General features: G+C 43.2%; 1 protein-coding gene across 1 annotated transcript in view; it reads right to left on the reverse strand.

Moving 5' to 3' along the window:
• Positions 1-5,429, reverse strand: part of BTC (betacellulin) — a 47,973-nt gene extending 42,544 nt beyond the window's left edge. The window contains exon 1 of the mRNA XM_018049586.1: positions 5,041-5,429. Coding sequence (XP_017905075.1) covers positions 5,041-5,104 — 64 coding nt within the window. The 5' untranslated portion in view covers positions 5,105-5,429. The remainder of the gene's footprint in view (positions 1-5,040) is intronic.

The raw sequence follows: 24,699 nt of genomic DNA on the forward strand, positions 1-24,699 counted from the left end.
AAAAATCTTTTGTAAAAAAATATAGCAAGTACAGATTCATGTGAGCTACCAAGATTCCTTTTTTTAAGATATAAATATGCCTGAGCAAGTTAGCAATTAGCAACAAAAAGTATAGCCATTTTAATCAGATTGCTTTCCTCTTAAATTTTATTTTGGGAGACTCTTAACCAACTAGAATATGGATTCTTTGTGGATCCAAGGGTTGTCTACAAATTTGGAAGTGTATCAGGATTATGGATTAAGCCTAAACTGCCTGCAGCTCAGATTCTGGATAATCTATTTGGACTACCCTAGGAAGACACTAATTGTAACAGCGTGCTATACCCTTTGCTCAATCAAGTCTGACTCTCTGGGATCCCATGGACTGTAGCCCAGCCAGGCTCCTCTGTCCATGGAATTTTCCAGGAAAGAATACTGGAGTGGGTTGCCATTTCCTATTCCAGGGGATCTTCCCAGCCCAGGAGTTGAACCTGTGTCTCTTGAGTCTCCTGCACTAGCAGGCAGATTCCTTACCACTGTGCCAAAGCTGATAATCATGGTTTAGACGGGTGCCTCAGGCTTCAGTTTGGTACCTGTTTCACTGACTCACCTCTAACCTAGGCTCCTAGTAGTATTCATGCCTGTGTCCTAACGTGAGCTGACTTCTATTAGTATGTGTCTTAGTCGCTTAGTTATGTCCAACTCTTTGCAATCCCATGGACTGTAACCCACCAGGCTCCTCTGTCCATGGGAATTCTTCAGGCAAGAATACTGGAGTGGGTTGCCATTTCCTTTTCCAGGGGATCTTCCTGACCCAGGGATTGAAACCCCATCTCCTGCATTGCAGGCAGATTCTTTACCATCTGAGCTACAGGAAGAGTGAGAGAAAACAAGAGGAGGCTTTCCCACTGGGCTCTCCACAGATTTCAAGAGCACACGGAACTGGGGCAAGCAGTCTCAGCGGAGATGGAACAATGCTCAGGGTGTGGACAGACACAGGTACTCTCTTTCCTGGGCACCTTTGACTTTAGCACAGATATTTGCAGGCCAAGTTGGCGGAGCCATTTTCAGTGGGCACAACAAAGCCTGTCTGCAGTACTGAGGTCTTTCTTGCAGAATTATTTGGGAATTTCCACACAACAACTGAGACTGGAGCAATAGTAAAATTTGATTTGTAACACTTGTTAATATGCAAGTGTGGCCTATGAAACCTGGAATTTTTGAAAAGGAAAAAAAAAAACTCCAAGGCTTTTCTAAGCCAAAAAAGCATAACTGAAGAGGCAAACCCTAAAATCCTCACTGTGTGGGCCTTCAGCTACTTCCTTTCTATAATGAGAATTTTACTTGCTGCCACCTACCTGCTTTACAACTTGAGTCAGATATTACATCATGAATACATTCATATCTTCAAGAAGAAAAAAACAACTTACATATATTAATGGTGCAGATGTTTATAAGGAGCAGAACATATTTTTGATCTTAAAACTCATTCATTGTTTTTTATAAAGCATTTTTTCCCTTTTTCACTGGTTAGGATTTTAGCTTTAGCCTGTTACAGCAATGGATAAGAAGGAGAAATTTATAAGGAATCCAACTTCTTCAAAATTAAAAAAACACTTTAAACAAAGTTATTGCCCTTTTACTATATTTATCAAAGAAAGGAGCATGTATGATTCTTTTTTGTAAAGATAAAGTTTATAGGAAACAGAATCCATTACAAGTAACTGGAAATTGAATGTTATTGTAGAAAGATTTTGCTCTTAAATTCCCAGGAGAAATGTTGGTTAAAGATCAGGAGAGTGTTGGAACATCCCTGGTGGTCCAGTGGCTAAGATTTCACACTCCCATTGCAGGAGGCCCAGGTTTGAACCCTAGTCAGGGAACTAGATCCCACATGCCTCAACTAAGAAGAGTCCACATGCCACAGCTAAAGATCCTACAAGTCTAACAAAGATCAAAGATCCCAAACGCTGCAGCTAAGACCCAGGGCAGCCAAATAAATAAATATTTTTTTAAAAGATCAGCAAAGTGTCAAGTTGATAAGGACCTTAGTCTCATCTAAAGCAACCTCTTTACTTTACAGAATGAGAAAAACAATGCCCAGAAAATTGCAATTTACAGACATCTCAGAGTCATGGAATGGCAGAGCTGGAACCAGGTCTCATGTCTGTTCACTGCCAGCTCTCAAGGCACTTTTGCTATGAGACACACATACACACACACACACACACACACCCTAGAACATCACACAAGCCATTGCTCACATTCTTTTCAAGAAGTAAATAAAATAACATGTGACTTAAATTAGGAATGAGACTTAAAAATTAAGTATGTGTGAGAGAAATAGAACCACTTAATGGAAACACTGAGGTCAACAAATTACATCCTTTGGCATTTTGCAAGGAGTGGAGCCTCTTAGGGAATCTCGAGACTGAATTCAGTTCACTAAGCCAAACATTCAACAAGGCAGTTGCACACTTAGCTTACCCTCAGTTACAAGAGCACTGGATTACAGCTCTGTTTGGCTTTGCTTTTTCATTTCTGCCTTTTGACAAGTTTTGAGAAAAAATTAAAAAGCACCATGTGATAGTTAATAGGAAAGAATGCCCATCAACCTGGAATAGTCATTTCTACTATAGCCATTTCTGCAGGCACATCACCCTAATCTTTGTCCCAAATCAGCTCTTGCCTGGATTATATCTATGAGACAATCATGTACTCTGGCCCCCTCTCCTTTCACACTGCACTTCACTGCCAGGCTTGTCTCCTTAAATCATTGTTTGCATTATATCACTCTGCATTCAAGACTTACGATGGTATATGTTTAATGGTTTACTGATTCATCAAAATATTTTAATCTGGCTTCTTTTGGCTCTTCATAATCTGTCTGCCTCTCATCAATTCTACTTTCTGGCAAGCAGACTCCAAGAAATTGATCTCATTCCCATCACCAACACTTTGGTAAATACTTTTCCCCCTTCTCCTGCCCCTCTCTCCACTATTTCAAATTGTATGTGTGTGTGTATGTGTGAATCTGTCTGTGTATGTGTGCACACATGCTCAGTTGTGTCCAACTCTTTGCAACCCCATGAACTGTAACCCACCAGGCTCCTCTGTCCATGGGATTTTCCAGGCAAGAATACTGGGGCAGGTTGCCATTTCCTTCTTCAGGGGATCCTCCCGAACCAAGGACCAAACCTGTGTCTCTTGGGTCTCCTGCATGGCAGGTGGATCCTTCACCAGCTGAGCCATCAGGAGGCCCTCCCTCTCTCTTAACTATTTCAAACCCAGCCAAGCTCCAATCCAACCCACTCAAGTCCTCCATGCACCGTCACCACTGTTCCATTCCTCTCTATTGAGTTCTCCTTTCTCTGGTTTCATAACATTTTCTCCTATTGTTTCATATCTGTTAGTCCTGTGTTTCTAAATTTAACACATATCTTTTAGGTCAAGAATCATGTTTTAAGACTCTCTTGAGCCCTCTTCCCACCCCCATCCTAATATGCTCTAGCCTCTTGCTCACTGTAGCAGATTCTCAATAAACACTTTGACAGTAGGACAAAGCAGATAAAACAGAGGAAGAAAATGCTAGTTTCACCCAAGTGATGCTGGTAAAAGCATAGTACTGTCTCTAGCCCTACCTCTCAGGCTCACTGCCCTTCTTCAGGCTCCATATCACTCCATCTCTAAATTATTTCTGACTTCTCCCTCTGCAGGCTCTGTACATCAGTTCTTTCTCTCTAACCATGGTCTAAGTCTGATCTACTTCCAACCAAGGCCATGACACCTTTTAGGCACCAATCTGACTCCAAGAACACAGCCAAATGGAAGTTTTCATTTAGACCTCACCTCTTTTCCTCCATAAGAGAAAGCCCAGTCCTTTCCAGACTGGAAGATAGTGTCCCCTTCACACAGACACTTCAGCTGTCACACTGGTGCTCCAAGTCCAGACGTCCCTCCCGCTCATCCCAGCCAGGACTACAGAATACTGCCAGTTGCCCATCCCTCTGCCCGCACCCCCTACCTCCAATGATCAGGACGCAGAGGGGACACCTTGAAGTAGTAGGATCTTCCCACCTGAGTATCTTCCTGCTACTTTCCCATACTGGAGGGCGAGGGGAGCCTTGCTTCCAGCTCTATAAAGTCACCAGCATCCGAAGCTGCAGCTCTCTCTCTGCCAGCCCTGACTCCCAAGGAGGTGAGGAGAGCCTCCAGGGAATCCCAGGCACCCTGCCACTGCTTCCATTAACCACTCTTCCCTAACAGGTGACCACACCCAGTAGTCCCTAACCTACCCACTCAGGTTTCACCTTCGAGGTGAAGAAAAGTCTTCTCTCTGCAATTTCTCCTTAAAATAGGAAATCATATATTCTAAGTGGAGCACCTATGTGTTTCATCAGTAGTACTAGCCCTCAGTGAAATACCTCATCTCCTTTTTCTTTACTTTCCTATCAGCAACAGAAGACCCAGAGGACCTCAAAAGTTGAGTCTTTTTTTCTTCGCCTTCTCCTGTTCCCCCTAACTTGGCCAGCAACAAGGGAGTGTAATAATTCTTCCCCGGGCCCTCTTCAGCTCCCTCTGCCTCCCAGGTCCTCCCCCTCCTACCTCTAGTACCCGCCCAGGGCGCACACACAGGCAAATAGCTCTCCACCAGGCTCCACACTCCCCAAGGCCTGCATCGCCAGCCAAGGAGTTCCTTTTCCTCCTCCTCCCCGGGATGTCTTCTAGGTCTAGTCTCCCAGGCTCCCACTTTAGTGGATTTCCCTGCCACCACTCCTCGCTCGCGGGCATCTGCGCCCCTGCCCTCCGCTTGGCCCACGCCAGCAGGATCCTTACCGCCCTCGGGCCGCCCCCTGGGCCCAGGGCCGCTGCAGCAGGTGCAGCCTCAGGTGCCCAATTGCTGGATCCTCGAGCTACCCAAAATCCTGCAAGTTCTTCGACCCGCCCCTGCCAGCGCAGGGTGCTCTTGGAGTCCAAACGCCAGCGCGGAAGATTTGCCCTCCTTGCGACTCCACCCGAGACTCTCCTCCCGGGTCTCCAGTGCCCAGTGCGGCCACTTACCCAAGGCGAGGGCCGGGAGCAGGGGCAGGGGGCTGGCGCCGCTGCCCGGGGCGGCCCGGGCCATCAACCGTGCTGCGGGGCCGCGCAGCCCCTAGACGAGCCTCCCGCCTCCTCCTGCGCGCCCTTCCCGAGCCGCGAGCGCCCGACCGGGTGCCTGGAAACGAATGCCCGGAGCCAGCAGGAAGCGAAACTACTCCCCAGGCTGGCACCCGGGCTACCGCGCGGGCAAACACCCAGGGCAGGCGGCCGGGAGGTTCGGCGAGTTTCGCCGGGAGGAGGGAGCTTCCTATTTATCCTCACTCCCGTGGCACACACCCCACCGACCGGGCGCAGGACTCGGCTGCGGTGACCTCCACGCCGTTCCCACCCAAGTTACCCCACACCCACACCCACACTCCGGGACACTTTCGGGCTGCCCTGGGGCCGGCTCACCCACTCCCCCTACTGGGTCGCACCTGGCGGTTCATTTCCCTCCCCCGGGGAAGTCGAGGAGGTTGGGAGGGCACCTGGAGAGGTCCGAGATATGGGGCCTGCGGGCGGCCCAGGGGGAGGCAGGCTCTAAACTCTTGGAGCCCACGGGGCGAGAATCAGAGCTCCGGACCGTTCTGGAATTCCAGGTTCTCTTATTTCAGCCGATTGTTGGCGTCTTGGACAGACCAGAGCCAAAGCTCACTGTGGTTAACCTCAGGCATTTCCCAATTTACAAGCTTCTCTTTTCCGTATATAATTAGTTGAATATCTGGGAGTTTGGCCTCACCAGGAGCTACTTTAAGAATGTCACATATAATTTTTTATATCTCCATTTACTCGTCTATTCATTGCATTTTCATTTATTTATTTAATTCACGAACTCTCCTGGATCCCTGGATCTGGACGATCCCCTGGAGAAGGAAATGGCTACCCACTCAAGTATTCTTGCCTGGGAAAACCCATGGACAGAGGAACCTGGCAAGCTCCATGAACTGGAGTTCATGGGAGTTGCAAAAGAGTCCAACACTACTTAGTGGCTGATCAACAAACAACAACAAAATGGATCTGTTAGAATAAGGAGAAAGCCTCCGGCTTGCCAAGCACTATCTCTGTCTCAACACCCCTATTCTTGAAGGAGAGGTGGGATTTGATGACTCAGCATCAAGCATCTTCTGGAACACAAAGCACCCTCACAGCTTTCAAAGACAAAGGCAGCGTTCAGTTTTACCTTACATGAGTAATACGTTCATCTCCAAAATAACTAAAGGGCACAGCAGTTTTCATACTGATCTATGCTCCTCCTGTAAAATCAATATGTGTCATCACGCCCCTTCAATACAGAAGTTTATTTCTATAGCATCCAAAAGTCCAAAAAACATTCATTTACATAAAATATGCAGTTCAGATATCTTCCCCTTCTTCCCCACTGTTTAAATTAAATAAATTATTATGTGCTTTTCTTCCATAAGTGACAGCTCATTTCAAAACCAATTCACGTTGTTTTAGTGCAGCAGGCTACCAATATATCCAGAGGAATAAAAATCAGTTGTTCATTTTCAGAATCCCATTCTAGCCCCCACACAACAGCTCATAAAGCATCTTTGGGAGGACAGGCATGAGGTTCAGAAAATTCAAGGTTGTGAGACAGACAGTTACTGCACCCCAGATCAAGAAGGCAAGAGCACAGGAAGCTTAGGGTTCACATCATCTCCCTTCTTTTCGTCTCCATCCTTCCCTTTTCCTGTCTAATATTCTCTCCTTCCCTCTGGTCAGGACCCTAGATTAAGGGACCTTTCAGTCCGAGATGGCACTTTAGCCAACAATTGTCATGGTGTCCTCAACCGAACCTTACTGTTTCATTTTCCTTCTCCATAGATACTAATAAATAATAAAACAAACCTAAGCAAAAAATACCAAATGTTTGTCGACTGTTGTAAAGTGCCAAGATTTTGCATAGATGGTCACCATTCATGCCATTCAGATGGTATGAAATTAACTTTTCAGGCCAGTGGAGTATGAAATAGCATACTTTAGTATATTAACTAGACCAGATAAACTAACAACCTTTCCTAAGGGCTTTATTTACTGCCAGAAGTAATATAAGTACTCCGGAGAGTAGGCCTTCCAAATTTCCTGGCACCAAAGATTCAGTCTCTTCAAGATCAAGGAACTTTCTCTTTCTTTTCGTTCCTCTTGCCTTCCTCCTTTCTCTCCCTTCTTCCCTTCCTCTTTCCCCTTCTCTTTCCTTTCCTCTTCCTCCTTCTTTTTCTCTCTCTCAATTCACCAGCCATGGGGGAAGGTAAATCTGAGTTCCAACCACTAACTTTGGAAGAGGAGGAGATAGGAATTGACCTTCATGAGGCCTCATTTGTGTAACTGAGGTGTGTCTCAATGCTTTAGACTATAAACTGAGCTGTGACTAAGAGAAGTGAGAGGCTAACAGGCAGGAAGGCCAGGGGACTCCAAACGGAGGAAATAGGCTGCAAGTGTCAAACATGTCAAACATTTTTTATCTAAGCGGCAGGAGGAAACAAACTAGTGATACATTTTTTTTTTCCCTTTCCCTTCTCTATACCAATTTAAAAGGAAGTTTCTCTTAAAATACTGTATTGCCATAATGACACCTGATTCCACCTGGAGGTAACTATTCTCAAACCTTGAGTTAACCAATGCATTCTTCTAATGGAAATATTTGTCTTAAGCTATGTTAATGTACTATGCATTTACCCCAGACTCTGTCTTCAAGTCGGTATGGCTCAGAACCGACTTGACAAACCAGTATGTTATACTCAGACATTGTTCCCCTAATCTGTGTAAACGTAACTATTTGTATGGTAATCTGCCTTTCTACAAGATTCAAGTCAATCGTTTTATGGCCCAGGATGAATCCTCTGGTGCCAAGATTACCCCAAAATACATCTTTTGGATCAGGGGTCTGGTACCATTCTGAGTTTTAAGACATTCCTTTCTTTCATTAACAAACTGCTAGTGACTATATAGTGTAAGTAAGTGTGTTAGTTGCTCAGTCGTACCCAGCTCTTTGCAACTCCCTGGACTGCAGTCCACCAGGCTCCTCTGTCCATGAGATTTTCCTGGCAATGATACTGGAATGGGTTGCCATTTCCTTCGCCAGGGGATCTTCCCAACCCAGGGATCGATCCCGGGTTTCCTGCACTGCAGGCAGATTTTTTACCAACTGAGCTACAAGGGAATCCCATATAGTGACTATATAACATCCAGCTAAAAATTAGTAGGGGAGTATTCTTTCTGCCCCCTTCTGATGCCTATGTCAGAAGCTTTCTCTAGCTCCTTTATACTTTAATAAAACTTTATTACACAAAAGCTCTGAGTGATCAAGCCTCTCGTCTGGCCCCGGATTGAATTCTTCTCCTTCAGAGGCCAAGAATCTCAGTGTCTTTTTGTAGTTCACCAACAACCTTTCAGAAGAACAACAGAGTTATAAGGTAGAACTTGTGTCCTCAGAATCCTCAAGCCAGGGATTTCTTGAAAGGTGTCTTTCCTCTGCCAGCTTTAAGCTGGTCTAACCAGCCCTCCGGAATCTTAGCTGGGTGCCTTTGAATTTCTTTAAGCATCAATTTTTCTCTTCCCACACAGAGTGGCCTCCAGGGGGGACACTCTTCCCTCTCCTCTGGACAGTATAAACTAAGCTTGTAGTTGTTTTGGGCATTTGTGGTTATTGTGGTTATTATGGGACACAACACCTAAATAGACACAGCAGTGGTGGTTGACAGGAAAATTCTGGAACATATCCATTCAAGATCAGCATATATCCTCCAAATTATAACTTTAAGGTATCCAAGGTATAGGAAGATTTCCTAGTGGTCATTAACATTGTTTAACTCAATAACAGTAGGTAAATAAAAATATATATTAATGGTGAATATAATGTTTTTATAGTAATGATAAATATTATGCATTGTAGATTATTAAAAATTAGTAGTATAATCTATGTGCTCAGTTGTGTTCAATTCTTTGTAAACCTATGGACTGTATTCCACCAGGCTCCTCTGTCCATGGCTTCCCTGGCAAGAAATACTGGAGTGGGTTACCATTTCCTCTTTCAGGGGATCTTCCTGACCCAGAAATAGAAGCTACATCTCCTGCATTAGCAGGTGGATTCTTTACCACTACCACTATCAGTGCGCTAGTGCTAAGTCGCTTCAGTCGTGTCTGACTGTTTGTGATCCTATGGGCCATAGCCTGCCAGGCTCCTCTGTCCATGGGATTCTCCAGGAAAGAATACTGGAGTGGGTTACCATTTCTCCAGGGGATCTTCCTGACCCAGGGAACAAACCTGTGTCTCTTAGACTCCTGCAATGGCAGGCAGGTTCTTTACCATTAACTTGTTTTCAAATATTCTTGAAACTATTGAATAAGTCTCTAAGGAAAACCAGTGAAAAATCATGGCTAAAAGCTGTCTCCAGGTGATCTTGTTTTACAATCTAGTTTTTTTCTGGGGAAAGGAGATTATTACTTTTTTTCTATTATTTTCGATTTTCTATGATTCTTTTTTTTTTCTATTTTCTCATACCTTCTTCTTCAGTCCTTCAGGCATTCAGATTTTACATGTATGCCTCAGTCTGACTTGCTCTCTTTTTAAAATGGCAACTTAATGGAAGTTTCAGTTCAGTTCAGTCCGTCAGTTGTGTCCGACTCTTTGCGACCCCATAAACTGCAGCATGCCATCCAACCATCTCATCTTCTATCTTCCCCTTCTCCTCCTGCCTTTAATCTTTCCAAACATCAGGGTCTTTTCCAAAGAGTCAGTTCTTCTCATCAGGTGGCCAAAGTATTGGAGTTTCAGCTTCAACATCAGTCCTTCCAATGAACACCCAGGACTGATCTCCTTTAGCATGGACTGGTTGGAACTCCTTGCAGTCCAAGGGACTCTCAAGAGTCTTCTCCAACACCACATAAATCTCAAATATAATCGTCTCTGTGATATCAGTTTCAGCTCTCTGTTACGACCTTTTCCTCTGACCATATTCATAAACACTTGAAAAATATACTTCAGCTTAAAAAAAAAAAAATCTATGCTTTTGTACAGGCCCTAGTTGTAGACTAAGTAGGCAAGCACCTAAGAGGCATAATTTTAATGCTGTAATATGGCCAGGTCTTAAACAACCCTCCCTAGTACACCTGGCACAGTGGCTTCATCCCTTCCTACACAGCTACATTTTCCCGTTAGGGTCGACACTCCTCTATATGGGACAAAAGAGTGGAATACTCTGTACAATTGGTTTTGGAGTTTGTTTAGTCTGTTCATATGGGAGTCTGTCATTGAATGCCTGGATCACAGATTACTCATTTGAAGTTTTGCAATCTATGTAAAATGTGATGGTAATGATTGACATAGTTTTTATGAGGTCACAATGATATATATCTCTAAGGCAAAAATCTGGCATATTAGAAATTATTCAGTTATTAGAGTTATGTTATTTTGCAAGCTATGTATTGGTTACAAAGGGGAGAAAAGTAAGAACTGGCTTCCTTCACTAACCCTCTCTTACATAGTCCTAGCAGAGGGAAGGAAAGAGCACTGAGCCTAAAATTACTCACTAGGAAAGTAACAGTGAGCCTAAAATTCCATGAATTGGGAGACTATTTGTGCCTCTGGAACTCCCTTAGTCCCCTCTGACCTTCTTTCATTTGGTAGCTTCAAACTTACCCCAGGATTTGGTGCCATCGTAGCAATCATTGGAACAGAATGTTAGAAGCAGAGTTATTAGGAGAGAATGTGGAAACACATCTGTGGGAATCTCAAGTCCTAAAGGCAGACATTACAGGGCATAGTGGAAAGTATTAGGGGTAAAAAAGAAGTGGGATAAAGAAATAGAAGTTACATTACTGTGGGAAAGCTTGCAAATACCTGGCCAGATAGAGAACATTCTCCTGACCCATACAGTGGCAGAACTGTCCCCCTACACACACACAATTTTTTTCCACTCTTGTTCCTATCTTCTAGTTCATCAAACATTGAATACCTTACCTTGCACCATGCATTGTATTAGAAGGTGCTGATATTACCCAAATGAACACAACTAATGTGAGGACATTTTTCTTGTAGCACATTTCACCCTATTGTGGACACACTCATTGTGGACAAAGTGAATATTCCTAAATCCTCCCTGCTATAAGTCCCCCTCACAGGGAGGGGAGGAATTTTTTCAGCTAAGTTTGCATGAGTTTATCAACCCACTGCCAGAGTAGTTAATAATAACAAAAAACACTTATTGATGCTTATTGTGTGGCAGGTACTATTTTCAGCACTTTACATGCACCCACTTTTTAAATGACAGGTGAGGTTGTCTAGTGGTAAAGAAAGCACCTGCCAATGCAAGAGGCATAATAAACATGGGTTTGATCCCTGGGTCAGGAATATGTCTTAGAGGAGGGCATGGCAACCCATTCCAGTATTCTTGCCTAGATAATCCCATGGACAGAGGAGCCTGGTGGGCTACAATCCATAGGGTACCAAAATAGGTGAAGGAGTGTGTCAAGACTGTATATTGTCACCCTGTTTATTTAACTTATATTCAGAGTACATCATGCAAAATGCTAGACTAGGTGAATCACAAACTGGAATCAAGATTGCCAGGAGAAATATCAAAAACCTCAGCTATGCAGATGCTGCTGCTGCTGCTAAGTCACTTCAGTTGTGTCCGACTCTGTGTGACCCCATAGACAGCAGCCCACCAGGCTCCCCCTTCCCTGGGATTTTCCAGGCAAGAACACTGGAGTGGGTTGCCATTTCCTTCTCCAATGCATGAAAGTGAAAAGTGAAAGTGAAGTCACTCAGTCATGTCCAACCCTCAGCAACCCCATGGAATACAGCCTTCCAGGCTCCTCTGTCCATGGGATTTTCCAGGCAAGAGTACTGGAGTGAGGTGCCATTGCCTTCTCTGGTATGCAGATGATACCACTCTAATTTGGAGAAGGGAATGGCAACCCACCCCAATATTCTTGCCTGGAGAATTCCATGGACAGAGGAGCCTGGCTACAATCCATGGGTCACAACGAGTCAGACATGACTGAGAGACTGACACACAACTCTAATAGAAGAAAGCAGAGAGGAACTAAAGAACTTCTTTGATGAGGTTGAAAGAGGAAAGTGAAAAAGCTGGCTTAAAATTCAACATTCAAAAAACTACAATCATTATATCCTGTCCCATCACTTCATGGCTAATAGAAGGGGGAAAAGTAGAAGCAGTATTTTCTTTTCTTGGGCTCCAAAGTGACTGTGGATGGTGACTGCAGCCATGAAATCCAAAGACACTTGCTCCTTGGAAGAAAAGTTATGACAAAATTAGACAGGGTATTAAAAAGCAGAAACATCACTTTGTCGACAAATGTCCATATAGTCAAAGCTATGGTTTTTCCAGTAGTCATGTACAGATGTGAGAGTTGAATGATAAAGAAGGAAGGGTGCCGAAGAGCTGACGCTTTTAAATTGTGGTACTGGAAAAGATTCCTGAGAGTCCCTTGGACAGCAAGGAGATCAAACCAATGAATTCTAAAGGAAATCAACCCTGAATATACTTTGGAAGGACTGATGCTGAAGCTCCAATACTTTGGCCACCTGATGGGAAGAGTCAACTCATTGAAGAAGACCTTTATGCTGGGAAAGATTGAAGGCAGGAGAAAAAGAGGGCTACAGAGGAAGAGGGGGTTAGATGGCATTATCGACTCAATGGACAAGAGTTTGATCAAACTCCAAGAGATAGAGGACAGGGAAGCCTGGAGTGTTGCAGTCCAGGGGGTTGCAAAGAGCTGGACATGACTGAGTGACTGAACAACAACTTTTCAAATGCTCATCAAATATACTGTGAATTATGTACTTTTATTATTCTCATTTCACAGTGAGAACATTAAAACACCAAAGCTAAATAAGTTGCCCAAAGTCACGAAGCTGATATAAGGCAGAGCTATGCTGTATAAGCTCACATTCTGAATCCTGAATACACTCTTCACACTCAGTGACCTAGTAGTAGTAAATCATTGCCTCTGACTTTGAGTAGCTCAAATACTTATGGAGAGTGAGGTCAATCCTCTAGCTACCTGCTGGAAGTCTCATTTGGGAAAAACAGTGTGTCTGATGAGTTCTTCACTTGACTTCCTGAAAAACTGCATCTTTTCAAAATATAGATAAAAAGATGGGGAATTTGCTGAATTGGATATAATTCTAACTCACAAGGTAAGATTGGCTGTAAAATTAAGAGCAAAATAAAACGTAGGAGAAAAATGACTATGCAACCCTAGAATTGGTTATGGCCACTTAAGGGAAGACTAGTATCAGCTACATGACATCAATTGAAAGAAGGCAGACTTCCAAATGTAACCCAGAGGAAAACAGTCATGGGAAGAGGGCTTGAGAAGCTAAAAAGGACGAATGTTTCAACAGAGTTAAAAGCTCTCAAAAAAGCGATTCCTTATGTAATTATTAACAATTTCAGTTAAAATTAATCTAAAACCTGGAGGGGAAAGCACATATTCATGTGCAGACAAAAGTGATTGTCATAGAGCTATGAAAATAGCCTCTGAAGAGGCCGAGATGTGTGAAAGTGACTTGGGACCACAGAGCTCTCATTATGTTCATAATGAAAATTTCAAAGAGGGGCATGGCCAATTGTTCAATATGGTGCAACATACATGAATCTCTCACACATGTGTGTGTGCATACACACACACATGGGTTTTGTTTTGTTTTTTTTTCACTTCTTTTGGGATTTAATTTTCTTCTGCCAAGCAGATTTTTTTAAAAAGAGCATCTGAAGAGATATCAGCATTCACAATTTTCTTTTTCTTTTTTAAGGCTGACTAGTATTTTGTTGTTGGAGAAGGCAATGGCACCCCACTCCAGTACTCTTGCCTGGAAAATCCCATGGACAGAGGAGCCTGGTGAGTGGCAGTCAATGGGGTCACTAAGAGTCGGGCACGACTGAGTGACTTCACTTTCGCTTTTCACTTTCATGCATTGGAGAAGGAAATGGCAACCCACTCCAGTATTCTTGCCTGGAGAATCCCAGGGACGGGGGAGCCTGGCGGGCTGCCGTCTATGGGGTCGCACAGAGTCGGGCACGACTGAAGTGACTTAGCAGCAGCAGCAGCAGTATTTTGTTGTATGTACACACCACATTTTCTTTATCCATCCATTTGTGTATGGACAGTTAGGTTGCTTCCACATCTCGGCTACTGTGAATAGTTAAGCAATGAACATGATAGGAGTGCCAATGTCTCTTCAAGATCCTGATTTCAGTTTGGGGAGATAAATACCTAAAGCAGGATTGCTAATTCATATGGTAGTTCTATTCTTAACTTTTTGAAGAAACTCTGCATTGCCTTCCATAGTAACTGCCCTATTTTACATTCCCATCAGCAATGAGCAAGAAGTTCTAATCTCTCCTCATCCTCACAAAAACTGTTATCTTTTTTGTTATAACAGCCATTTAGCAGGTGAATCCTGCAACATGCCTCACCAGGGATGAATCTGGAAGACATTATACTAAGTGAAATAAGCCAGTCCCAGGAGGAAAAATATTGCATGATTTCATTTACATAAGGTGCCTAAAGTAGTCAGATTCATAGAGTCAAAGTGTGGAGCAGTGGTTTCCAGGAGCTGGGCAGACAGAGAAAAGAGGAGTTACTAATCAACTGGCATGAAGTGTCAGTTAAACGAGATGAATAAATGCTACAGACCTGCTGTCCATTGAACCCATAATCAACAATAACATCATGGACACTAACAATTGTGTTAAGATGAGGCTGGATTTTAAGTTGCGTTCTTACTACAATAAAACAAAATATTGTTAGGACCAAACTGAAGCCAGGACAGGCTCTAAGGGGCAGGCTAGGCCTGAGGTTTAATCTCTAGGAAAGCTGAGGCTCTGGGAACTCCCGCAGGCAGTGTAGCTCGACCAATCAGAAAAAATCCCGGTAGGCACCCCCCCCCCACCCTGCCCACGCCAGACCTGAGCCAATCAGGATAGGGATGTGAGGTTTAAAAGTCCCACGCAAGCATCCGGTTTAACCAATCAGCTATGCTGTTACAGAAACAAAGAACCGTCTGTATAAAAGTAAATGTGATTCAGAGCTCAGGGCTCTCCTCAAGACTCCCTGTGCTGGATGAGACGAGCTCTAGCTAGAGCTAGAAATAAAACCCTTTTGTGCTTTTGCATTGCTGTGAGTGTCTTATTCTCTCAGTCTTGGAAAACCGGACCGTGGACATAACAATATAAAAATAAGAAGCCCAAGATGAATGTAGACATTTTGAGAGAGTTTGCAAATCCTTTGAGGAATTCAAGTGTTTTGATTCATATGAGTTATATTCCAAGACACTGGGAGGAAGAGGAGCTATCAGAATTCTAAGTGAAATCAATTCCAAAAGAATGAAGATAAGGAAATACATTTTTAGTGCTCCTCAAAGGGAAGAATGTGTATCTCCTCAATGATAAGTTGCTAAACTTAATTGGACTGGTGAGGGTTCTTGCCTCTCTTTCACAAATAACAGTTCTTTCTGGGTTGTTTAGCTTTAAGCAGAGAAGACAGAGGCAAGAAGGGAGGGTGGGAAGGTGGCTTGCATGATAGATTTTTTCAAATATTTGAAGAGTTGTCACATGGAAAATGAATTCTATTCATACAGCTTAGTCCCAGGGGTTGCAACAAGGACCTAAGGGTTAGAGGGAGATGAATTTGGATTCAATATAAAGAATATCTGTCTAAAATCCTAAAGAGAGAATAGATTTCCTCAGGAAGTAATAAGTTCCTTGGCACTGGAAATACACATACTATGAACCGTAGAGGCAATTCAAATAATTTCATCTCATTCCTAACCTGGAGATGCTCAGATGCTAAGGCTAGATGACTTTAAATGGGCCTTTTCAACCATAAAATGCTAATACAACATTGTAAGTTTCCTTCCTTCAATACTCTTTTAAAGTGACCAGATGGACACTAAGAAACCATTTCTGCTCAAATCTGCCATGAAACTAGACACTTAAAAACTAATTTTGAAAACTAATTAACATACAAATGGCTATGAATTCTACTTATGCTAGACTATCTTCTAAATTTAAATTGCAACTTAATTTAAAATTTAATGTAAAACTAGTACTTTTAGTTTATGGCCCATAATATTTATGTGATCACCAGCTGCCAAAGAAATAAAAAATAAGTAGTAAAATGTACTTATTACAAATCATGGTTGATTGGTCTCACAGATGATACTGTTTAACAATTTCTGCTTTCTTAGCCTATCAACAAGTACAGGATGATGTCAATTATCAAATAATTTAAATGTAAGTTGCAGAAGGTTACATTTTGACACAGTTCAGATCACCATCTTTAAGCTATCTAGATTATATTTTTTTATTGTACTCCCAGAGGCACAAAATGGAGATTTAATTTAGGGGTATAACATAAAATTGCATTTAAATAGAGTAAATATTCCCATGAACAAAGAAATCTAAAGGAAAGATTCTTTTTAACTACAGTTGATGCCCAAGAAGATGAAGTCTAAGACTTGAAATGTAGTCTAGACTGAAAAGCTGTTATGGAGACTTTCAGCTGTGATGACAAATGACATTTGTAAATCATAATAACTTATAACTGCTGTATCCCTTTCTTTGGGCAAAGTGTCAAAATGGCAAATTCAAAAGAAAAATTCCCTAGAGTGAGTAAATAACCTTAACTTTCTCCCTTCAAATGTTCCTAATTTAAGATTTTAGATTTTTATGAAGTGTCTTTCGTCACGTACCTCCTTCATCCTCAAAACACCTTGGAAGCATCCATTCTAAGCTGTCTCTTATAGCCTTTGTTTATAAATAAGATATAAAGTTTTATAAAGCAAGCTTCAGCATTAGAACTAGAATCAAGGTCTTTTACAACTGAATCCAATAGATAACTTAGTACACTGGATCCTTCTGCCACCCTAATGCTGACAACTTCATTAATAAAACCTATTTCAAGTAATTTCAAACTTGCAAATGTCATTGCCTGTCATCCCACAGGTAAGATCGAAATTATGCCCCTACTTTAGAAATTTACCTAGCAGAAGATGGTGAGGCAAAGAAGCTAAAACATTTATTATACAAACCCTCCCTCAACCCTCTCAAGTTTTATGTTTTCACCATCTCTCTTGGTTTAAGGATATATTTTCATGGCAGTTATTTTCAACTATATCCTTTATTATCGTCTGAAAGACTTTCCTCCATGAATCAAAATGATAGCTCTGGAAAAAATAAAATAAAAAAAAAAAAACAGTGTCTCTTGGAGCTTTATAAAGAAAACATTATCAAAAACACTTCTGCCTGGAGAAGAGACTCAAGCTCCCTGCACCATCTTAATGGCCACTTATGCAGTGCCCAGCTCAGAAAGAAGGAAATGAAATAACTAAAGATGGAAAATATTATCTTCTCTGCCCCGCCACTTCACCGCCTGATTTTCTGCTTCATTTCCAATACTATTGCATTAACTCGGACCCTTATCATCTCATGCCTGGAATAAGCTTCTGATTTTCCCAACTCCAATATTATTTCTCTGCTTCAGTTCCCTCATGTATAAAGTGGAGAATAATAATGATTCCTCTTTCAATTGGATTGTTGTGGGAAATAAATGAGTACTGCTGCTGCTGCTGCTGCGTCACTTCAGTCATGTCCGACTCTGTGTGACCCCATAGATGGCAGCCCACCAGGCTCCCCTGTCCCTGGGATTCTCCAGGCAAGAACACTGGAGTGGGTTGCCATTTCCTTCTCCAATGCATGAAAGTGAAAGTGAAAGGGAAGTCGCTCAGTCATGTCCGACTCTTCGTGACCCCATGGACTGCAGCCAGGCTTCTCCATCCATGGGAATTTCCAGGCAAGAGTACTGGAGTGGGGTGCCATTGCCTTCTCCGAATAAATGAGCAGATACATAGAAAGTGTTTGGACTACTATCTGGCACACAGTTAAGCACTCAGTAAATGTTAAGTAAAAATTTACCCTCTATGCGGCAAGACTAGTAATTCCACAATGAAAATCTGAATATATCCAGAATCTATGTTTCTTATTTATTCGATTGCTACCACTCTGGTTCAAACCACCATCATTTCTTGCTTAGATTATTGCAAGAGCCTCCTAACTGGCTTTTCTGCTTCTGCTCTGGAGAGGCTGTGCTGAGCTCAGTAGCTGAATGACTGTTTTTAAAGCGATGTGTCAGATTTATTACTCCTCTGTTTCTCTCTCTTTATCTCTCTCTCCCTAATGGCCGTTCATCTCTCTACAATATAAACCAAAGTCCTTAAAAGGTCTATAGAGTCCTGCTCAGCCCCAAGTCCCCTTTCCATTACTTTCTTGACCTCATCCAGTCCTCCTACTTGATTTAACTCCAGCCCTCAGGCCTTTTCCAGATTCTGCATACTGACCTTGTCTGCTCCCACCTTCTGGTCTTCAGACCAGAGCTTCCTTCTGCCTGAGGCATCTTCCTTCTCCCCACACAATGCGTTATTCACTCCTTGGCTCCTTCAGATCTCTGATCAGTACATTTCAGGTCAGTCGCTCAGTTGTGTCTGACTCTTTGTGACGCCATGAATCGCAGCACGCCAGGCCTCCCTATCCATCATCAACTCCCAGAATTCACTCAGGCTCACGTCCATCGAGTTAGTGATGCCATCCAGCCATCTCATCCTCTGTCGTCCCCTTCTCCTCCTGCCCCCAATTCCTCCCAGTATCAGAGTCTTTTCCAATGAGTCAACTCTTCACACGAGGTGGCCAAAGTACTGGAGTTTCAGCTTTAGCATCATTCCTTCCAAAGAAATCCCAGGGCTGATCTCTTTCAGAATGGACTGGTTGGATCTCCTTGCAGTCCAAGGGACTCTCAAGAGTCTTCAACATCACAGTTCAAAAGCATCAATTCTTCGGCCCTCAGCCTTCTTCACAGTCTAACTCTCACATCCATACATGACCACAGGAAAAACCATAGCCTTGACTAGACGGACCTTAGTCGGCAAAGTAATGTCTCTGCTTTTGAATGTGCTATCTAGGTTGATCATAACTTTTCTTCCAAGGAGTAAGCATCTTTTAATTTCATGGCTGCAGTCACCATCTGCAGTGATTTTGGAGCCCCCCAAACTAAAGTCTGACACTGTTTCTACTGTTTCCCCATCTATTTCCCATGAAGTGATGGGATTGGATGCCATGATCTTTGTTTTCTGAATGTTGACCTTTAAGCCAACTTTTTCACTCTCCTCTTTCACTTTCATCAAGAGGCTTTTTAGCTCCTCTTCACTTTCTGCCATAAGGGTGGTGTCATCTGCTTATCTGAGGTGATTGATATTTCTCCTGGCAATCTTGATTCCAGCTTGTGTTTCTTCCAGTCCAGCGTTTCTCATGATGTACTCTGCATAGAAGTTAAATAAGCAGGGTGACAATCTACAGCCTTGACGTACTCCTTTTCCTATTTGGAACCAGTCTGTCATTCCATGTCCAGTTCTAACTGTTTCTTCCTGACCTGCATACAGATTTCTCAAGAGGCAGGTCAGGTGGTCTGGTATTCCCATCTCTCTCAGAATTTTCCACAGTTTATTGTGATCCACACAGTCAAAGGCTTTGGCATAGTCAATAAAGCAGAAATAGCTCTGATCACCCTCTTTCAAATTGTATCTCTTCCTCCTCCTCCCAAGTCCACCCTTAATCTGCACTATACTTTTACTTAGCACATTTGGCCATCAACATACTATATTGAGTAACTTAATGATAATATATATTAATATATATTGTTTCCCATCAGTGGAAAGTAAATTCCAGTTGGGTTGTTTTTGTTTTAAGATTCCAGCCATTTTTTTTTTCAAATTAATTAATTGTTGGTTGCACTCGGTCTTTGTTGCTTTGAGGTCTTTCTCAAGTTGCAGTAAGTGGGGGCTACTCTTTGCTGCAGTGCAAGGGCTTCTAACTGGGGTGACTTCTCTTGTGGAGCACGGGCTCTAGGGCATGTAGGCTCAGTAGCTGCTGCACGCAGGCTCAGAAGTTGTGGCGCACTGGCTTAGTTACTCTGCAGCATGTGGAATCTTTCTGTACCAGGGATCGAACCCATGTCCCCTGCATTGGCAAGCAGATTCCTATCCACTGCACTACCAAGAAAGTCCAGGACAAAGATTTGTATCTCCTGTACATTGTTCGGTTCAGTTCAGTCAGTCGTGTTCGACTCTTTGCGACCCTATTAATTGCAGCACACCAGGCCTCCCTGTCCATTACCAACTCCTGGAGTCTACACAAACCCATGTCCATCAAGTCGGTGATGCCATCCAGCCATCTCATCCTGTCATCCCCTTCCCCTCTTGCCCTCAATCTTTCCCAGCATTAGGGTCTTTTCCAATGAGTCAACTCTTCCCATGAGGTGGCCAAAGTATTGGAGTTTCAGCTTCAGCATCAGTCCTTCCAATGAACACCCAGGGCTGATCTCCTTGAGGATGGACTTGTTGGATCTTCTTGCAGTCCAAGGGACTCTCAAGAGTCTTCTCCAACACCATAGTTCAAAAGAATCAATTCTTCAGCACTCAGCTTTCTTCATTGTCCAACTCTCACATCCATACATGACTACTGGAAAAACCACAGCCTGATATGACCTTAATTCCTGGAAGTATGCCTGGCATGAAATACCTTATTCGGTAAAAGTGAAAGTCGCTCAGTCATGTCCAACTCTTTGTGACTCCATGGACTGTACAGTCCATGGAATTCTCCAGGCCAGAAAACTGGAGTGGTTAGCCATTCCTTTCTCCAGGGAATCTCCCCAACCCAGGGATCGAACCCAGGTCTCATGCACCAGGGAAGCATAGACTGAACACATGGATAAATGTGTTGCCACCCTGATGGATACCCTTCAATACTTCCCCATGGCTGGGGATCAGTCCAGACTCCTCAGCCAGCATATAAATAGCTGGCCATCTGACTGTCTGGCCTCTTCTTATTCTTTCAACCCTGCTCTCTGAAGAGTGCCTCCTCATGCTACGGTCCCAATGAAGTATTTGAATAAATGCAGCTTCCTGGCCAAAAGCTTGTCAACTTAAAAAAAAAAAAAAGCACAATGTGAGAGTTGCAAGTTAAGTTTTATTGGGGGCAATATGAGGATTGCAGCCCAGAAGACAGCACTTCAGATAGCTCCTAGAGACTGCTCCAAAGAGGTAGTAGGGAAGGGAAGGATATATGTGATTTTGATAAAGAGGGAGCACATGCAATCAAGCACATATTTTTTTCCGTAGAAAATTTCTTCTGTTCCCATGAAGCTTCTGCTAGTCACAAGAAACAATCATCATCATGAAGGATGTTAGTGTTTTTCAAGATGTGAGAAGATACAGGAATCGGGCTCTAAAATCAGCTCCTGAGAATATCTAACTATCTAAAGACCTGTCCTGCCAGTTTCTCAGAGCACACAGCGCCTCTGTGCTGCTCTCCACATTGAACTTCTTCAGAGGGTGTTGGAGGTCAGCAGCTTCAGCAGCACATTAATCCTTGCAGAGGTAGATGGCAAGCATCCATGGCAAGTGCCAATTTGTGGTGGACAAGCTGAACATCTTTTGCTGATCTGAATGTCTGTGCTTTCTTATCTACCTGGCGAATCCTTTTCGCTTTTCAGGATGTCAACCTTGACTGTGAGGCTCTTTTTTTACCTTCCTGTCCCTGGTAGAATATATCTGCCTCTCTTTTGTGCCCCTAGTATAACCTGAAGAGAGTTTTAGCTCAGCAGGAAAGTCACCATAATGGCTTTCTTTTTTTTCCCATACCTGTCTTCTTCGACCACATCATAGGCCTCCTGAGGGAAGAGACCCTATTCAGATACCCAGCATCTTACACAGTACCAACTAGGCCATGTGGGTCACAGAAGCTCAATATATATTGTTGCATGTTCACAGTAATGAGTGAAACATGTCAAGCGGATTCAGCTAGTTCCGATTCTAATACCAGTGGCTACGTGAGACAGTAAATCTCCTCCAGGTCAAAGATTCTGCCCGCATCATTCAAAGGAACTCAAGACACATGCTGATGCCATTAAGGAAGATACCAGAGGTGAAACAGGGACTGCTGAACATGGGGAAAGGGCAGAGGTCTGACCACAAGCACACAGAGATCTGGGGTTCTGTCTTCACATGTGTTGGTGGAGGCATCTCTGTCAAGGGAGGGTCCTACCTGGACTACCTGGATCTCTGGATCTTTCCTAAATGACATTAACTCTAAGGGAGACTCTACTGAGGTGTGGAGACCAGGAGAAAGGCAGCCACACACCGGATGATGACTCCAAGGAGACTCCAGTAATGGAAGGTAATAAAGTGTTGAGGCAGGAACAAGCAGAGAAACTGAAGAGACGAAGATGAAGGAGAAAGAGAGAAGGAAGGAAGGAGGGAAGAAAGAGAAAAAGAAATTGCCACTTCTTTCTCCAACAAAATAGTCCTTGCAATGCCCTGTTTGTCATTAGCCCAAATTTCAGCCCACATCCCTTCTATGGGGATAGTCCCTGAGGATCAGTCTCATAAAGCTTTTATTTATCACTGTCCTTGAAGCACGGCTTTCAAGTATCCTCTCCTTTTCCCACTGATCAGAAACCTGCTTCTCGGGCCGGGCATTTTTCCTTGTTTTGTTATCAGTTCTTTGGGGCAGGGTCACATAGCATGCTGACTAAGGTTAATTACTTCATTAATTCATCCACTTTCCTGATGCGCAGTATTATTTTTATCACCTTCTGTTCAAAAATGAGTTGAATTCATTACTAAGATTTTGTGCATGAAGGTCAGTTGAACTTCAAACTGCAGGCCAAGACACGAGGAATAAAAAAAGCCTGCCATACTAATGCTGAAAGTTGTCCCCAGATGTACAGCTGTGCCCTCAGTCCTCTGGAAATATCATGACACAGCCTGGGCTCAGCTCCGTTTCCTCCACAAACTTTTCAGCAGGATACACATCTATGGTTTCCCTAGTGGCTGCTAAAGAATCAGCTGGCAAAAAAATCCTCTTACAATGTGGGAAACCTGTGTTTGATCCCTGGGTTGGGAAGATCCCCTGGAGAAGGGAACAGGCTACCCACTCCAGTATTCTGCCTTGGAGAATTCCACGGACTGTATAGTCCATAGAGCGGCAAAGAATCGCACACGACTGAGTGACTTTCACTTCACTTCACACATCTATGGCATAAAGAGGCCAGAGGGTCTCTGTCATCTCTTCCCAAAATACCTCCTTCACACTTACATCCATTCAATTCATTCATTTAATAATCAGGGGAGAAGCCCCACTCTGTGTTAGGTACATTGAAAGCCTTAAGGCATATCAGATCCCGTAAGACTAGTCTATGCTTCGGGTATGCGCAGTGCAATTAAAGAACAGAAAACCAAATCAAAAGTTGTTGTAAAGTATGATGAATCAAGTAACGTTGACAATAACAAGAGTAATAATAGTTGCTGAAATTTATTGAATTTTTACTGTGTGTTGGCTGCGCATTACTTTTCATGTATTAATTCATGTAGTTAATTCATTCACTTATTAAGTCAAACAATCCCATAAAGGCAGATGCTATTATTAGTAGGTGAGAAAAATGCAAGATGGAGAGGTTAAGTAATTTGTCCAATTGGTTGATAAAGGGCCAAGCCCTGATTTTACCCCAGACACATGCCCTGAAGCATTTATAATTTTAAGCATCCTTCCCCACAAAAAATAATTTAAAAAAGCTTTTAAAAGTGTATTGAAGGACTTGCCAGGTGGCTCAGTGAATAAGAATCTACCTTTCAGTGCAGGGGAGAGAGTTTCGACTCCTCGTCCGGGAAAGTTCCCCATGCTGTGGAGAAATTAAACCCATTCCCCCAACTGAAGTCTGCACGCTCTAGGGCCTGAGAGCCACAATTAATGAGCTGCTGTGCCTCAACTACTGAAGCCAGCACACCTAAAGCCTGTGCTCAGTGTCAAGGGAAGTCACGGCAATGAGAAGCTCATGCACCACAACTGGAGAATAGTCCCCACTCTCTGGGACTTCCCTCGTGGTCCAGTGGTTAAGACTTCGCTTCCCTGGGGACTCAGACAGTAAAGTGTCTGCCTGCAATGCGGGGGACCCAGGTTCGATCCCTGGATGGAAAAGATCCTCTGGAGAAGGAAATGGCAACCCATTCCAGTACTCTTGCCTGGGAAATCCCATGGACGGAGGAACCTGGTAGGTTACAGTCCATGGGGTTGCAAAGAGTAGGACACGACTGAGCGACTTCAGTTTGTTTAGTTCAGTTCTGCGACTAAAGTCCACACACAGCAACCAAGACCCAGCGCAGCCAAAAATAAACAAATAAACAAAAATTTTTTTAAAGGCTACTTTTTTAAAAAGTGCATTAAAAAATGTTTCATTATATTGTATTCTAAGACAATGATTTACACGTAAATGACCAGGTAAGTAAGTAAGTGAAAGCCACTCAGTCATGTTCGACTCTTTGTGATTCCATGGACTATACAGTCCATAGAATTCTCTAGGCCAGAATACTGGAGTGAGTATTCTTTCCCTTCTCCAGGGCATCTTCCCAACCCAGGGATCGAACCCAGGTCTTCTGAATTTCGGGCGGATTCTTTACCAGCTGAGTTACAAAAGAAGCCCAAGAATACTGGAGAGGTTAGCCTGTCCCTTCCCCAGTGGATCTTCCGGACCTAGATCTTCCTGACTCAGAAACTGAACCAG

The sequence above is a fragment of the Capra hircus genome, chromosome 6, assembly GCF_001704415.2.
Source record: "Capra hircus breed San Clemente chromosome 6, ASM170441v1, whole genome shotgun sequence".
Lineage (NCBI taxonomy): Eukaryota > Metazoa > Chordata > Mammalia > Artiodactyla > Bovidae > Capra > Capra hircus.